General features: G+C 37.6%; 1 protein-coding gene across 44 annotated transcripts in view; it reads right to left on the bottom strand.

Annotated features, from left to right (window-relative positions):
* ANK2 (ankyrin 2) overlaps window positions 1–18,892 on the bottom strand; it is a 695,731-nt gene that overhangs the window by 193,131 nt on the left and 483,708 nt on the right. For all 44 annotated transcript variants that reach the window (XM_078002190.1, XM_015139094.3, XM_078002174.1 and 41 more), the window contains one exon: window positions 17,567–17,668. In XM_078002190.1, coding sequence (XP_077858316.1) covers window positions 17,567–17,668 — 102 coding nt within the window. The remainder of the gene's footprint in view (window positions 1–17,566; window positions 17,669–18,892) is intronic.

The raw sequence follows: 18,892 nt of genomic DNA, 5'->3' as shown, positions 1-18,892 counted from the left end.
ATTGGTCTTCGGAATCTTACTAAAATCAAGAAAAATGAAGAGGTTATGAGTGCTGAGAAATATTTGATGAATGAAAGAATAAGAAATGTTAATGATGTAAGAATCACTATTACATTTTACATATATTATATTACAGCATATTTTATTATATTTTACAGATGATGACACTAAAATTCTCAGAAGTCAAGTGATTTGCCTCAAAGATCATTATAACTTATAAGAGGAAGAGCAAAAAATTCAAACTCAGATCTATCTGATTTCCAAACCCATGCTTTTTTATTTAAAATAATTAAATGCTAAACCAGTATTTCAGACTGTAGGTCATGATGCATAAACTGGTCATAAATTCAATCTAATGGACTGCTAATCAGCATGGTTCAAATCATGAAGTAGCATAAAGAAAAACAGAGTGCACTATGGGTGGCAAGTATAGATTTTGAGGGGTTTCTGGTGAAACTTTTTATACACACACATCTGTGTGTGTGTGCACATGCAGGCATGCTCTGGGTTACAAAAAAGCTAAAGAAGTTTAGTCAAGACCTGAGACAGGAGGTCATCTTGGGGAAACTAGATAACCTTTTAGATCAAATAAATAAAACATTGGCGCTCACAAAGATCACTTAAGGGAGGATAATGGACATTTAGAAATGGTTTTGTTGGACCTAGATGACAGGTTGATAGGTGCAGCAAACCACCATAGCACATGTATACCTATGTAACAAACCTGCACGTTCAGCACATGTATCCCAGAACTTAAAGTAAAATTTTTTTAAAAAGAAAAGAAATGGTTTTGTTGGTAGGCTTATTTGAGTTTTCTGAACTTAATTTTCATTTTAGATGGGTGTTGTGATGCAAATAAGAGGATTGACAATGGGATGGAGCAGAATTCTTCATTTTGAGAATATTGGCTAAATCATGTCCATATTTGGGGTTCTGAGAGGGACAGTGGCAGAGTGGAGAACACAGGCATTGGGCAACAGGAAATCTGAGCTCCCATGCTGGCTCTCCAGTCCTAACAATAGGATTTAAGGTTTCTTCAATAGTAAAAAGGGAAAATGTCCTACTCTGCCTACCTCAGATATTTATTTAAGAGTATAAAATAGTGTAGGTTAATTCTGTTTGTAATGTATGAAGTAATAAACAAATGTAAGGTATTATTATTTCCTAGTTAGATGCAAACAGTAATACATGTATATATTCCTGCTCTCCCCATCCACAGCCCTGCCAATGTTCGTTCCATCACTAAGATTTGGCTAAATGTGATGAGATGAAATGAGCATTTTTGAGTTCAACATACGTTTACCTAGGCTAGCAAACGTATTAATGTATGCAAAAGTGATTTATCTTTTAAAAGTATTTTGAATTACAATAAAACCTAGGAAGCAGATGGGTAAAAGGAACTTGGTTTATTAGTAGTCACCCTTGTCAATAATTCAGACAGTTGCAATTTTACTACTGAACTCTATTTCAACTCTATTTATGTATTTATTTATTTAATTTTTTGAGATGGAGTTTTGCTCTTATTGTCCAGGTTGGAACGCAGTGGTGCAGTCTCGACTCGCTGCAACCTCCGCCTCCCGGATTCAAGTGATTCTCCTGCCTCCGTCTCCCGAGTAGTTGGGATTACAGGCGCGTGCCACCACATCTGGCTAATTTTTTTCGTACTTTTAGTAGAGATGGGGTTTCACCCTGTTGGCCAGGATGGTCTCAAACTCCTGACCTCAGGTGATTCTCCTGCCTCGGCCTCCTAAAGTCCTGGGATTACAGGCGTGAGCCACCATACGCAGCCTCAACTCTCCTATGTAAATGCCATTTTCATGCAGTCTCTCATTTCTTTGGCTAATTAATTTTATAAGATTATATAGGTAAATTATTTCTTTAATAGTTGGCTTAACATGTATAAAAACAAAACATTTATATAAGGCTCAAAGAAGAAAAATTATTTGAACTACTTGTTATAATAGTTATGGTTTAAAGGAACGTAAAAACTAAATTTAAAAGTGAGCAGCAAATCATTTAAATAATAGCTAAAACGTATCACAGTTTATTCTTCTGTGTAAGGTTCTGTTCTAAGCGCTTAATTGCATTAATTCATATAATCCTGAACTGAACATTTTGAATTATCAACTAGCTGGTGATTCTGGCTCAGAAACTGCACTTTGAGACCTCCTCCCCTTTATGTCTCCCTGGCCTCCGTAACACAAAAACCAATGGCCTCTGCATTATAATCCTATTTTATTTTCTTTAGACCTCAGCTTCTCATTAGCACTATTTTCTAATAGAAAATATCTCAGTCTCTAAAAATTATTTCTTTTAGGTTTGCAGATGTTTAATGTACAAATACATCAAAATTAGAAAAGAAAAACCATTAAAATGAATTCTAGAATGTTATGATGTCAAAATCATGCCAAGTTTAGCATTTAGAAGTGAACTCTAGGCAGGTGCAGTGACTCACGCTTATAATCCCAGCACTTTGGGAGGCCGAGGCGGGAGGATTGCTTGAGCCCAGGAGTTCAAGACCAGCCTAGGCAACATAGAGAGCCCTATCTCTATGAAAAATAAAAAATTAGCCGGACTCAGTGGTGTGCATCTGTAATCTCAGCTACTTGGGAAGCTGAGGCTGCACTCCAGCCTGGGTGACAGAGCAAACCCCTTGCCTCAAAATAACTAAATAGATAGATAAGTAAATAAATAAAAGTAAATGCTAAGTAAAAATGGAGGAAAGGGTTTAGAATGGTTTCTCCCTTAAGCTTTTTTTTTAAAGTAACAAAATTCTGTGTTTCTAAGATCAGATGACAAGTAATGAGAGTATAATTTCCAGAAGTTTTTAAAGATACAACCCAAAAGACTAGGTCTTAGTTCTGCATGTTTATCACTAACTCATTTACCATTTCAATGAACCCATCTTAAAAGAGGGCATTAAAAACCTGAACTTTCTCCTACTGACATAGAATTTATCAAGGTTGGCAAGCAGGGGAAGGAGTATGTACCACGAAACAAAAGAATTCTCTAGTGAGACACCCAGCAGTGGACACGCCTCCAGGCACCAAGGATGAGATCAGAATTGAGAAGAAAGAGGTGGCAGGACCTCGAAGGAAAGGAAGCAAAATGGGAGAGTAGAACTAAAGAAATTCCACAGCGGATTCCAGTGTGTGCCCTATCCTCCTGCTTCTAACGAGGCACAAGTGAAGAAACATTTTTTAACAAAATATTAAACTCAGATAAAACATGATACAGAGTTTTCAAATTAATAGACTAGGGGTAGCTTATATTCAATAAATAGTAACTAAATTCAAGTATTCACATACTAAAACATTTGTTGACTATTGTATGCTAACATTGTGCTAGAAACCAAGTCTATATTTCAATGTATCCATATAAAAGTTTGGTAATATTATTAGAGAATTACAATGACTTCTGATCCTCTCCACATTTTTTACAATTTTAATTAAAAACAAGCCAAATTTGGCATGGTGGATTCTGTGGGAAAGGAGAGGAGGGAGCATCAGACAATAAAAGCTTTGCCGAGTCTTCTAAATAACACCCTGGTACTCTGTTTTTCTTCATTATAAAAAAATTCCTATAAATGGCATTTGGTATCAATTTCAGGTATGTCTGAGACACACAAGCTGGCTTAGTCACTTTCTCCTCTGAGCAATCATAAAATTTGGTTCTTTTCACCAATTTATTGTATTTGCATGTTTCCTGTTTATCTTCCCAACAAGACTTTTCATGGGAAATGGTCAAATTCTATTCATATTGGTAACCTCTACACCTAATATAGTACCTGGCACTAAAAAGGTGCACTTCAATAATATTTGTACAATAAATGGGCTAATTAATAATGTGTACAGTATGAAGGTAAACAGGAGTTTGCTTAATTCATCCAGGTACTCTACATTTTGTCAGCAAATGCAAGTCAGTACATGAACAAGTCAGCTATAAATATATCCATCTTTGGAAACACAATCACGAGACATTCACTCTCTGAGGCCTGTATTGGTTACTATTAACACATACAAGAGGAAACTAGATTCTGAAGGAACGACTTAATTTTAATAGCCTTTGTTATTAAGGATCTCAGAGTTCTGTGATAATTTTTAAATTTTACATGTTTATTTTAGTGCCAATCTAAAAAACATTAATAGAAGCATATTCTGGATCATCTGGATAATCACATTTAATTAACATTTAGTAATTTTTTGTTCTTGGTCATGTTTCTAATTGTGTTGATTTCAATGAATCACTTAAAGGGAACATTCAAATTTTGATGCAGTTTTTCTCAAACTGAGGCACACAAATGTATTTTCTTATGGGACCAAAAAAAGTTCCCCCCCCCCCGATAAGTAGAAGAAATGCTGCCTTAAGAGATGGTTTGTAAACAGAACTTGATAATATGTGGGTCTTTCCATCTAGAAAGCAGAGTGGATGCGTAAGGAGGCATGACTAGAACCTTCCTAAGTATTAGAAGCTTTCCTGTGTCCCACGGCACTATAAATTATCAAAAAGAAATTATAACAATTTATTAAGAAACTTTATAGCCAAAATCAGTAGGAATATTCTTGTTAGTACTTGTCCAGAATTTGTCCATCCAGCTACTCTCATGTGGCTGAAATAATCATTTGTGGCTAGCCTAACTTTGTTAACCAAATTCTATCTAAATATAACCATCAGAGCCATAATTTGGTCTCCCAAATGAGTGTGCACAACACGATTGATTTTCATATGTATCACTTGAGGCCCCAATCATCTCCTTTTAAAGTAGAGAAGTATGTTGTTAAGATTATACATACGTACATATGTATATACACACACACTACATCACACACACACACACTACATCACACACACACACTGTAGCACAGTGATGAGGATGTAACAGGCATGCAATAAAGGTAACTATTATTTGATATAACACGTATTATTATTTCCCACTTCATGAGTGGATAATTTGAGATTCAGAATGATTTAAGTGGCTGGCCCAATGTCCAGTGCTCACTCATTCATTTATCAAATATTAATTGGACATCTATTATGTGTCAATCCTGGGTCTTGTTCTTTCCAGCACTGCTCCTGTCATTATACGACACTGAAGCTTAAATTCTAGTTTATAAATCATTCTTTGAAATTGGTTCATATATGTCAGCGATAGCCTCCCTCCCTGGTAAGTTTAATTTTAACCCTGTTTATATTTGTATACTCTGTGAGCTTTTCTTTTTAAACCCCTCAATTTTCCTGTGCTGCTAAAATTCCAAGTTCCCAGTTTGTGGGACTTGCTTTCCTGTCTGCATACTGCAAAATTGTTAGCTGGGGACACAATCAGTTAATAAGAAACGAGTGCCTTCTTTAAGACACAAAAATTTCACTAAAAGTAGAGTTGTTAAAAAGGGCCAAAGTGACCATCATTAGCTTGGCGTCCAAACTTATAATTCCAAGGGAACTTGAATAACAGATCTCTTGAAAAACTTCTGATGGTTACTTTGGAAGAGAAACTATATTCTCAACTTTCTGATAAATGGCTTTCTCTGCCTGCTTCCCTCCTCTAACTCCCATGGGCACTATTGCTGTCTTCCTTTATTCCTGAAAGGAAACATCACACTGCAAATTCTCTTTTTCCCAAGGGCAGTAACAGCCTTCACTGACTCCAGCAATGACTGCATACCCACTAAGGTGCAGGGATTTATTTCAAACTGTCCCCTCTGCCCGCTTGACCGTGCATAAAGAGTTTTTTTGTTTTTTTTTTAAGTAATGACAGTTTAGGGGGTGGGGTGGGGTGTGGAATGGGGAATTGTCCTTATGCCCCATGGTGTGCTTTATGGGCTCTTGCTCATCTGCATCTTGGTCTCTTTTATTCTACCCTGAAGACCTTTCATTTCTGAGGAAAAAGGTAAAAAACGAACTGAGTGTGGGGACTAAAAACAACTGCCACATGAGGCTCTACACTTACACATATGCAGGTTCATTCACAGAGAGTTGCCCTGATCATGCCCACATCAATCTGACAACCACTGCTTAATTCTACACAATTTCCTTTTTTTCTAAGAAGAGAATCCCCAATTTGAAGAAGTTGCCATTTTAAAATAAGGTTTCCTTTTTCTTTTCTTCTATGTATTCCATAAGATAAGAGACCTTGAAAAGACTAGAGATCATAGGATTTGTTTACTTCTTTACAATCAGAGAGAGAGAGAGAGAGGGGGAGAGAGAGAGAGAGGAGATATCCAGGAGGGCAGAGAGGGATGGGTGGAAAGTACTGAGAAACCTCTACAGAGCGAGGAAAAGACTGTTTAGAATCTTTTTTCAGCCTTTTCGCCCTGGTTTTTCTTCATCTTCGTGGATTTATCTACCTTCAGTCTTTGATGTTGCTGACCTTCAAATGGGGTTTTGTGTGGACATCCTTTTTGATGAGGTTGATGCTATTTCTTTATGTTTGTTAGTTTTCCTTCTAACAGTCAGGCCCCTCTGCTGCAGGTCTGCTGGAATTTGCTGGAGGTCCACTCCAGATCCTTTGCCTGGGTATCACCAGCAGAGGCTGTAGAACAGCAAAGATTGCTGCCTGTTCCTTCCTCTGGAAGCTTCGTCCCAGAGGGGCACCTGCCAGATGCCAGCCAGAGCTCTCCTGTATGAGGTGTCTGTTGGCTCCTGCTGTAAGGTATCTCCCAGTCAAGAGGCAGGGGGGTCAGGGACCTCGCTGAGGAGGCAGTCTGTCCCTTAGCAGAGCTCGAGCACTGTGCTGAGAGATCCACTGCTCTCTTCAGAGCTGGCAGGCAGGAACATTTAAGTCTGCTGAAGCTGTGCCTTCCCTATTTAATAAATGGTGTTGAGAAAACTGGCTAGCCATATGCAGAAAACTGAAACTGAACCCCTTCCTTACACCTGATATAAAAATTAACTCAAAGTGGATTTAAAACTTAAGTGTAAGACCTAAAACCATAAGAACCCTAGAAGAAAACCTAGGCAATACCATTCAGGACATAGGCATGGACAAAGACTTCACGACTAAAATACTAAAAGCAATAGCAACAAAAGTCAAAATTGACAAATGGGATCTAATTAAACTAAAGAGCTTCTGCACAGTAAAAGAAACTTTCATCAGAGTGAACAGGCAACCTACAGAATGGGGAAAATATTTGCAATCTATTCATCTGACAAAGGGCTAATATCCAGAATCTACAAGAAACTAAAACAAATTTACAAGAAAAAAAACAATGCCATCAAAAAGTGGGCAAAGGTTATGAACAGACACTTCTCAAAAGAAAACATTTACGTGGGCAACAAACATATTAAAAAAGCTTATTATCACTGGTCATTAAAGCAATGCAAATCAAAGCCACAATGAGATACAATCTCATGCCAGTTAGGATGGCTATCACTAAAAAATCAGGAAACAACAGATGCTGGAGAGGATTTGGAGAAATAGGAGCACTTTTACACTATTGGTGGGAGTGTAAATTAGTTCAACCATTGTGGAAGACAGTGTGGCAATTCCTCAAGGATCTAGAACCAGATATAGAACCAAACCATTTGACCCAGCAATCCCATTACTGGGTATACACTCAAAGGATTATAAATCATTCTACCATAAAGACACATGCACATGTATGTTTATTGCAGCACTATTCACAATAGCAAAGAGTTGGAAGCAACCCAAACGCCCATCAATGATAGACTGGGCAAAGAAAATGTGGCACATATACACCATGGAATACTATGCAGCCATAAAAAAGGATGAGTTCATATCCTTTGCAGGGACGTGGATGAAGCTGGAAACCATCATTCCCAGCAAATTAACACAGGAACAGACAACCAAATGCTGCATCTCACTCATAAGTGGGAGTTGAACAATAAGAACACATGGACACATGGAGGGAAACATCACACACCGGGGCCTGTTGGGGAGTGGGGGGCTAGGGGAGGGATAGCATTAGGAGAAATACCTAATGTAGATGATGGGTTGATGAGTGCAGTAAACCACCATGGCAAGTGTATACCTATATAACAAACCTGCACGTTCTGCACAGGAACCAGAACTTAAGGTATAATAATAATAATAATAAAAGAATCAATGGTCAGCAACAAAAACAGAATATGTGAACATGAGTTGGCAAAATCTCAACTACTGCAAAAGGGCTGGATGATTCTTAAAGGCACAAAGAAAATAACCAAGGAGAAAAATGATTAGGCAGGAATGGCAGCTTCACCTCATCTCACACACCACCTTGTGTTTGTAGTGCATACTGGAAGAATTGCAGCGAGTATAAATTCCCATTAAGATCTTTCCTCTGTTGGTCTCCAACAGCAAAAATCAAGATGGGACTCCTGAACTCTACAGACTCCTGGATAGATTCCCCCCACTTCTTTCTCCAGACAATCTCTACAACGTCACCATTGCTATCTGCTTGGGACTGTCTGAGCTAAACTTATCACGTCCTCTATCCTTGTTTGTGGTAGTCACCAACTCCACCATCATCCCTGAAAATCTTATCCCTCTCCGCCTCTGTATACCTCCTTTTCTGATTCTATCTCCTATCACTTCCCGTTTCCCAAAACTCCCACACTGATCCTTTAGAATGCATGGGTGTAGTCATTAGCAAAAAGTCTGGGCTAAATCTCTTCTCTAAATATCCCTTTTAAGCTTCTTGCTCTAACTAGAATCCAAAGACACTGCTTCCCTGAAGTCTACTCAAATGATGGATACTTGAGTAGAAGCAAGAAGCAAAATATAGCTCCCCCAAGTTCGGTGATTAATAGGAATATGGATTGATACTAATAGGAATTGATATTAATAGGAATATGGATTGATAGAAATATAGATCACTGACATTGGGGAAGCTATATTTTGCTTCTTGCTTCTCATCGCTCTTTTAAACTATTTTTCTTCCTCCTTTTTTTAAACCTCCTGATGTCATCAGCCTGTATCCTCTTGATGCCATCCCATGTCCCTTGAGAATTTTAGCTTCTAGCTCACTGCCACTTTCTCCTACATATACATAGGTGACTTTTCCAAAACTCCAGGTTTTCAGGTTCTTGAATTCCTCTCTGCCAATGATTTCTTCTTTTCTCTACCTTATCCACTCCCTTCCATGGTCACATTCTAGACATTTTCCTTTCCAATAATTGTAAACTTCCTCTAGTATTTCAATTTTAAACATCCAACCCTCTGAACACTACTTACTCTCTTGCTAATCCACTCATCCAACTCCAGCAATCCTTCAATCCTTAACAGTTAGAGTCTATTCATCTTTTCACGGTGCCCACTTACCTCCTCACTTGGCATGAATTTTATGCATAGTCTTTATCGTTATTTTATTCATTCCCTTATATGCATCCTCAGTTCCCTTGTGTTTCTCTAGTTCTGCCATATATGTTTAGCTAAACCACATTCCTGGCTATATATAACTCTCCATGTGATCCCACGTCTGAACGTAGCTGCAGAAGAACACACACACGCCACCTAGATTTGCTTTAAATTCCTGATCATGATGCTCAAGCAGACCCTTCATGCTGCCTGGCAATCATACTGTCTTACCCTCAATTGCTATCTCTCTTACTCTCCTGGATTATTTCACACCTTCTCCCTCTTCCACCTCCACCCTCTCCTCTCCTATCTTTACTCTCAGCTGATAACCTAGAATCATATTTCACTGAAAAAAAAAACAGAAGCAATTAGAACTTCCACCCCACATCCAGCTCCCAGCATGGCACCCACACTACTTCCTGCTCCTCTGCCCATACACCTTTCCTTTACCTTAACTATCCATGATTCTGGCAAAAGCCAGTCCCTCCACTTGTGCATCAGGCTCCATCCCCACTTCTCATCAACTCAAGGACACCATCCAGTAATTCTCCCATCTCTCTCTCTCTCTCTCAAATTATTGATTTTTCCTTCCCTGTTGATTATTTCTCCATCAACAAAACAAAGCTATTATTTATTTCCTATTACAAAGAAATCTTTCTTAATTCCACTTCTTCTTCCAGCTACTTTTCTTATTCTTTTCTTTCTTATATAGAAAGAGCCCTTGAAGCAGTCCTTGGTCTGCCCATCATCCATTGAATGAGCTCCAGTCCAGCTTTCGCCCCTCCACTCCACCAAAATTGCTTTGATCAAGTCACCAGTTTCCATCACATTACTAAGGCTGTTGTTCAGTTCCTCAGCTTATTGGATCAACAGCATTTTACAGAGTTTATCATTTCATCCACCTGAAAATAGGTCTTCTAAGAAATCACATTCTTCGGGTTTTCTTCCTACATCCCTGGACACCCTTTCCCATTCTCCTTGGTGGCTTCTCATCTTCCTGACCTTTAAATATTGTAGTACTCCAGGGCCCGGTCCTTGAACCTATTCTATTTCTCATAAACTCTCTCTCTTTTGGTGATCTCATGCAGTACCACGGTTTTGAATACTATCTATATACTGGGTATGCCAAAATGTATACTTCAGGCCAAAATCTTTTCTCCGGACTCCAGAAAACTCACATATACAACTGCCTACTCAATATCTTGGATATCACACAGACAAACCAAACTTAACATGTTCAAAACTGACCTGCTGAGTATTCCCTCAAACCTGCTCCTCACACAGTCTTACCCACCTCAGTTAATAAAACTTCAGCTCTCATTCTTTCCATTGTGACCTCAACCCTCATGTCTAATTCCTCTTTTGCCTTCATCCTACATTAACTCCATCAACAAAATCAGCTTTTGAAATGTATCTAGAATCCAGCCACTTCTCACCAATTCTCCTGCCTGTTGTCCTACTGTAAAACACCTCACTTCTCACCTAAAGTATCACAAAAGTGTTCCCTGCTTCTGTCCTTGTTCCCTTTCAGCTTGAGCGTTACTATTAAGACTCATCAGTGTATGTCACTCCTCTACTAAGAACCCTCTAATCACTTCTCTGCTCATTCGGAATTAAAGCCAAAGTTCTTAAAATAGCCCACAAGGCCTTACATGACCCGATGCTGCTTTCTGCTCTCCCCAACCTCCTCCTACGCTTCCTCTCCCTCATTCTACTCCAGGCAGGCTTGCTTCCTTGCTGGCCCTTGAACATGCCAACATGCTCCCTCTGTGGGGTTCTCTCACCTGTCAAGCCGTCTTCTAAAATGTGCTCCCTCCACAGCGTGCATGGCCTCCTTGCTCAATTTCTTCAGGTTTTCTTCTGCCCATCCCCTCTAAAGTGATGCACCACTCCCATTCCACTCCTCTCTCCTTCTCCCCTGCTGTATCTTCCTCCATATCACTCACTGCCTTTTCTTCTCTCAGGTTGTAGATTGCGAGCTTTATGAGAGCAGAGTTTTTGTCTCTCTGCACTACTCCATCCCCAGCACCTAGGACAGAGCCTGCCACTGAGTAAACACACAATACATGTTTGAGTAAGTAGATGAACAAATAGGGTGCCTGAGTCCAGCCTGGCAGAAAAAAAAAATACTGTGATTCTACTGTCCGAGATGAGCTAGGAAGAGTCGAGTGGCTGCTTGGAGTCAGGTATTAAAATCCATGTCGTTTAGCCATAGAAAGAGAGTGTTCAAGAGAATTTCCAGACTATAAAGTGTCCTGTTCCAATCTAAACCACTACAGTGGAGTACTTAAGAATACAGCCATAGAAATAATTTGCATGAAGCTACTCCCAGCATTTTTAAAATGAAAGAAGAGGCACATTTTTAAATCTTCATAAACCTGTCTAATTGTATATAGAATGAAATTTTGAGAGCTGGGGGCAAGTAGTTGATGAAAACTCTCTATTGGATTTACTTTACATTGAGCAAATATCAACAAGTAAACTAAAAATTCTAAGTACTCAAAATATTAGACAGGTGTTACTCAATTCTAACCTGAATCACCACTACCCAGTATAGAGCAAGGACCAGCACTGACGCATCAAAAGAGATTACAGGATGGTACAGAATCCAAAACCACATAACCAGAACCAGATGAAAACATCACCTTTTGCTTCTTCTAAATGAGGGGTCAATAATAAGCATTTAGCTATATAGTTATATTTTTGCATATATATTTGTGCCAAATTTAACTGGTTAGGAAACTGTACATAGTTCATTCCATGTTCCATTAATTCCATGAACTTAATTCTCCCCTATTCATTTTTGTTGTTTTTATAAGGTCCCAGGCTAATAGAATTGTTTTAGTATTTTTAAAGAGAAGTCTAAACCAGATGAAACCAAACGGCATTTGTGAAAAAGATTTTAGTTCCAGATAAATATTTTAGTTTAATGCAACCCAGATAAATAGTAACTTTACCAAATTGCTACTAATCATAATTTTTTTCCTATTTGGTGATACAGGCTATGGCAATACCTTTTATGTTCTGTCCTGCTTGTGCGAATCAGTGCTACTTTTGCTAAAGCTTAGGTTGAGAATCAATATTTTAAAAATCACATTATTATAATAGGCATCATTTTCACTAGTATTTATTGAGTACTTGCTCTGCCAAGCTTTTTGCAAACATCTCACTTAATCATCAAAACTACCCTAAAACTTCAGTGTTGTTATGCTTACTCCAGTTGAGAAAACTCAGGCCTGCAGAAGTTGACAGCCAAGGGTCATTCACCTGGTAAGTGGGGAAAGCTAGAATTTGGTTTCCAGCATCCACACTGTTAATGTGACTTCCAAATATGCTTCACAGTCTGAGTCATACTGTGTGAGCATATGCTAAAGTCATTGTTGGGTGTATCTTCTTGTTGCTAAAGGTCTGCTATTTGAGGAACACTAATATTGTTTTGAAAATGATGCTTCGACCTTGCCTTCTGTTTATAAAAAAGGAAACACAGGATTTAACTGATAATTTTGCACCTTTAAACTCCGATGGTAAAAGGCCAAGACCAAAAATCAGGGCATTTTAAGACCTGTTAATCACTGGTATCATATCTAGGATTGTATTAAATAAATGCTAAGTGATAGTCTTTCATTTTGAAGTCACTATAGTGAAACGAATAAATTGCATACATGGTGAAAGTATCTGAAACTACTGGGGTTTTTATTGGCTTGTAACTGGCTATAAACTTTTATTAAAATATTATACAGTTTATTTTTAAGGTCCGCATGTTAATCTTGTTTGTAACAGTATTAAATTATGCAGAATTACTAAATAGGTAATAGGTAAGAATGTAAGCCTTTATGAGTTTCAGAAATAAATTGAATGCTAAGATTTATTTTCTCTTCTAAATATACAAGAGATAACGTGGTAAATAGATGACTGGTGTAATCTTTTAAAGAAAATAAAAGTTAACCATATTTGTAATCATTTAAAAAAGAAAAATGAAAACGACATCCTTTTAGAGTATTTTCATGTGCCAAATTTATGAATTTTCTGCATATCATTTAAATGATTAAAAGCAAAATAGTATTTGGGAATTATACTTTAAACTTCTCATGGTAGTTGTGAAACCAATTTTATAAAGAAAAAACATTGATTCAAATTTCAGTTTAAGGAATCTTAGCACGCCAACACATGTGATATTTTTGGAAAGCTGGTGCAGCCCAGATTGCCTTTCATTGAGAAATACAACAGAGTACAGAAAGTCCTGGTTTCTATATTACATGTTGTAATGCTCCCTAGAAACTAAGGCTTAGTAGCAAACTGGAGGATACATTTTCTTTTCTTCTTTCATATGCCATATTAGCTTTGAATATTGTATATTTGGAAATAGCAATAGTTTGGCTGAATAGTTGTCTCTTTTACTTTTCTGGGTATTTGGAAATCATTTCCTGTTCTATATTGTATTTGAGTTTTAGCAGTAATCCTGGTGGTGGTGCTCTTTGACTTAAAAGATCTTTTAACTACGTATGAATAAAGTTCTTTTTATATTAGCAGTAGTAGATTAAAAATAAGTTTTCAACTTTAAGATAAAGGACATCACCACTGTATTACTTTGAAGGGCAGCTCCAAATAGCTACTCCAAAAGATATCCTGCAGCAGAAAAAAGCTTGGACATGGGAGACAGACAGATCCATGTGGCCCTGGGAATGTCACTTAACCACTGTGGGCCCAGTTTCTACATTTGTAAACTTGAGCTAATCCCTATCTCACAATATTTCATCTCAGTTGACTGATAAGACATCACATGTAAAGCCCCAGCACAAAGTCTAATACACAGTAGCTAAGTAGGTAACATTAGTCACTGTATTTCCCTAATCTTTATTTAATTAATATACTGTCTCGAATACTATTAATAAAAATACAGAACCAGCAAGCCCATCAGACCACATTTACTTTGGGGAATTTTTTTTTTTTTTTTTTTTTTAATACGGAGTCTCACTCTGTCACCCAGGGTAGAGTCCAGTGGCGCAATCTTGGCTCACTGCAACCTCCACTTCCCTAGTTCAAGCAATTCCCCCACCTCAGCCTCCTGAGTAGCTGGAATTACAGGCGCATGCCGCCACGCCCAGCTAATTTTTTTGTGTCTTTAGTAGAGACGGGCTTTCACCATGTTGACCAGACAGGTCTCAAACTCCTGATCTCAGGCAATCCACCTGCCTCCTGGCCTCCCCAAGTGCTGGAATTACAGGTGTGAGCCACTGCACCCGGCCTGTTTTATTTATTTATTTATTTATTTATTTATTTATTTATTTATTTATTTATTTTAAGAGACAGGGTCTTACTCTCTCACCCACTCAGGCTGAAGTGCAGTGGCACGATCATAGCTAACTGCAGCCTGGAACTCCTGGGCTCAAGCAATCCTGCCTCAGCCTCCCACTTTAATCCCAAAGTGCTAGGATTAGAGGTGTGAGCCACCACACCTGGCCTTGCATTTACTTTATAACTGGTGAGTTTGGGGAATTGAGGAGAATCAACCTCATATCTTGAGTGTAAGTCAATTTTAATTTGTATAATTCTTGGTTAATTATATACTGTAATTGTAATTAGAACACATGTACCTTAGAAACTCCTTTTACATTTCATAATTTAACTTACATTGCAACCCAGGGATATAAGCATTGAATGTATTGTTTTTATCCTGTTTTACAAGTTAGAAAAATGTCACTTTCTGAAGTGAACTGACTTCTTAAAAGTAGAGATGAAACTTGAATTTGAACCTGTGGGCTCTAAATTTTGTGTGGGCTTCATGACATCATGTTGCCTTCTCACAGAAATAAATGTTCTTTCCTTTTATAGTGACATGTTAGTGGATGGCTGGCCACTACAAGAGAAAGCTAACTCAAGAAGCTAAGATTGTCTATAAATATAAGAATTGAGTATTTACTGTTGAGAGATTATTGTTTCTCAAAATAATCCTAAGACCTTTCATACAATTAATGTATTTGTTATACTTTAGTGTGAAGTAGATTTGGTTTGAAATGAGCTTTACTTTCCTTGGGTTCTCTTTTTTGGCATTATTTATGATAAGTTTACCTAAACGAACTAACAGTTTCATTGCTTATTCTCTAGAATATTGCAAATTTAGAAAGTTAACAAATAGATATTTAGGGAGTGCATTTAATCTACTTAAAGAAACCTAAGTTTACATCAAAAGTATTAAATATTTCATATTCAACTTCATAAGTATTATATAGAATAAGTCTATATATCCATAGGGAGTTTGAATGTTCTTTCATTTCTTAAGGTAACTAATGTATCTAAAGTTCAAATTATTTGTCCAAAGAACACAAAAAACATATCAGATAAAATGATTCATAATGAAAAATAAGATGAAGGAATGTAGGCGCAACACACGAAGATTTTACATATTGGGATACAGTAATGTGGGTTTATTCCGTAAGTCAGTGTTAAGAACTATGTAACGTTCTTGAGATTTATCTTACCAAAGAATTAAAAGCTAAACCGTTACTGTTTCATAATGCTAGTAGAAGATACAAGTCTTCTGGGTCAGAAACAAAGGATGTTGTAATTCAGAGCAAAAGCAGTAGCCAAGTGTCAGCCTGTTGCTTATACCAGTTTCCTATCCCTTTCTTCCCGCATATCTAACAGGGTTGACACAAAGGACCAATGATGGATGCCCGTACCTGTGGGTTGTGTTAAAAGAGAACACTGACCTTGGGGGATTCATACAGGCCTGCTTTGTAGCTAGAGGGAGATATCACCTAATCCCTCAAGGTTGCTTATTGCAAACACCACCCTGAGAAATGGCCCAGATAAAAAGCAATCCCAAAGTCTTTTATTCTTGTTATTCCCAAGAGTATCTGCAGGACTGCTTAGGGCCACAGCAGAATACCTTTCCCAACATCAAGTAGCTTTCAACATGTTTTCATGATAAGAGACACACTTCCCTAAAATATGAGAAATATTGACATCAGTGACAATGCTCTTTATGCCAGTGACTCTGAAGAGGAAGGAGGGAAATCCTGTACCCTTTGCAAACGCCTGCAGATGATTTTGATACAACCACCTCACTGATCTGGGCATTGGTGGCCATATAGGGTAGCCATAGAAGTTTGGGGAGGAAGGAAGTGTTGTAATCTTTTTATTTTATTTATCACTCAAGGCATTGTGTGGAGAATTGATCAGAGTAGACAAGACTGAAGACAGAACCCAATAAAAAGGCTTTTATGACAACTCTGTTAAGTACCTCAAGGTGATCCAAGCTTATGCAATCTGGATACAGAAGGTGAAAAAGAGAGGAGTGCTGGGCTGGAGAGGGGGAAAATGAGGAACGGGAAACAGTTGGGTTGGAATGGCACATTGTTGAGGAAATCAGCAGGTAGGAATTAGGGAGTACAGTAAGTTTGAGGATAAGATACCAGGTTCAGTTTTTGAAAAGTTGTTATTAAAAGATTTATTAATTTCAATTGTCTATAAATTAAACATAACTGGGTTCAATATATACCAGGATGTAGAAAAAGGAATTTATATATAATTTAGAATCCAGTAGTGACATTTACCTCCTTTTCACTTAAAATTAGCCAGAATTTTTCACTTCGTAGTTAGGTCTCTGTCAAACACACACACACAAACACAACACAACATTTAGCATTAAAGTGAATACTGCAGTCCACTAGACACTTTAGTTCATGATGTAAAAATCTTAGCCAAAAATAGCACAAAAATGTCAACATTGGCACCAAATAATATCCAAAGTGTATAATACTCTCTAAAGTCCTTATCAAATGGGCACAATGAATGGACACATCATTTACAATAATAATTTCAAATTATTCTCATTATAAACCATATTTTAAAATTAATTAGGAGAAAATTTTATCCTCTTATTTCTCTATACTAAATTGTAATAATCAGTTTCCTCTGAGTAAAGTACATATAGTCAAGAAGGAAAGAAGCCAAGGTCTGGATTACTAGATGATAAATGAGAAATAAAACATCATTCTTGGTCAAAATTTCAGCTAAAGGTGGCCCAAATCATTGCATAAACAAAATTGGCATTCAGTTGTTGTTTTTAATCTGTCTACTTTTTCAGCTACATATAGCTCTAGATACATCTGATGCTTGAAAAGTTGGTAAGGGGGCAAAAATGGGGTTTCAGAAGTCTGAGTCACTGATATTTTAGTATTTTTAATAAGACAAAAATAATCTTGGACTCTGAGAATGTACTGAGTGTTTCTTCGTTGCACAACACAGAGCCAGCTGTCATGTTCTTACCTGATTGCAGGTATTGATGTCTATGCCCCCCTTCAGATATTCCACGACTTTGTCCAGGTTGCCTGCTCTGGCAGCACGGAGGAAGCTCGCGTTGCTGTCAGACTGCGAGAAAAATAAAAGACCTTTAGTGAACTATTGATGACATAGAAATGTATCGAATACAGAAAGACAAGAATGTTTACACTGAAGTCAGAAAAGCTGTAGTTGGAAAAATTTCAATAATACTGAGTTTAAAACATTGAATAATCATTCACTATATAAGGTAGCAACCTCACAATGTTTCTAGAGAGTTGTTTAGGTACATTGAAAGTCAATATTTTAGGGTATAAAAGAACCATTAAAATGGAAATAATTATTACTGCTTTATTCTAAATCTTCAGCCACATTTGAAGACGTGTTGACGCTAGCCTCAAATACTGCTATTACTCATTCATTTTAGCTTCAAGATTCTAGTGACTTTATACTGAGCTAATGTCAAGTCAAAAAAGAATCAGAAAGCTAAAGAAATTAAAGCTACTGGGTTTTTCCTTTCTCTTTCTTTCCTGTTGGTTTTCAGATGCTTCTGAGAGAGAACACTGAGTATGGGTCACTTGGCAGTCATCTGGTCTCATTAGAAGGGAATAACAGAAAGCTCCAAGGGTGCTTTGAGGAAAGAGGATAGCACTACTTGGCAGGTGTGGACTGGGCTGATGCAAATTTTGTGATCCCAGTGATTTTGGAAAAACATGATTCAATTTAAACCACCTGACATAATACCAGACTAAAATCTTTTGGTAAAGATGATCACTCTGGATGGAAACTGCTTTTTAAGTTTCTCATCTTCCCACACTCCCCTCAAAATTGGATGCTGGGAGACTCAGCTGAATTCTGCCTGTGGCAAATCCTAAGGAGAGTTGCTCCAGATGCACAGTTACAATCACGCGGCCCCTCTGGCTGGGTTATAAAGTCTGACTTTTAAACCATAACATAATAATGATGATAAACTTTTGCTGGGTTCCAAGACACCTGCATAACTGTTATAATTTTTTTGTGATAGAATACCTGACTAAAAAGAAAGTGGTGGCATGAAAAGGGACATACTAGGAAGTGAGATGAAGGTTTGATGACTCTTAAACATTCTCCTCACTAGGCTACATTGCCTCCCTCCCTCAAAGAAAGTATTTGGCAAGAACCTCTTGGCACACTCAGTCAGAGCTATTTATTATGATCTGTGATGATGTACAGAGATAGAAATGGAAGTATTTTCTCTGGGAGTTTCAAATATGGAATTACTTGCATGCTGTTAAAATGATTTACACATGGGAAGACTGAAAACCATAGAACTAA

The sequence above is a fragment of the Macaca mulatta genome, chromosome 5, assembly GCF_049350105.2.
Source record: "Macaca mulatta isolate MMU2019108-1 chromosome 5, T2T-MMU8v2.0, whole genome shotgun sequence".
Lineage (NCBI taxonomy): Eukaryota > Metazoa > Chordata > Mammalia > Primates > Cercopithecidae > Macaca > Macaca mulatta.
This window is presented reverse-complemented; position numbering and strand designations above follow the sequence as displayed.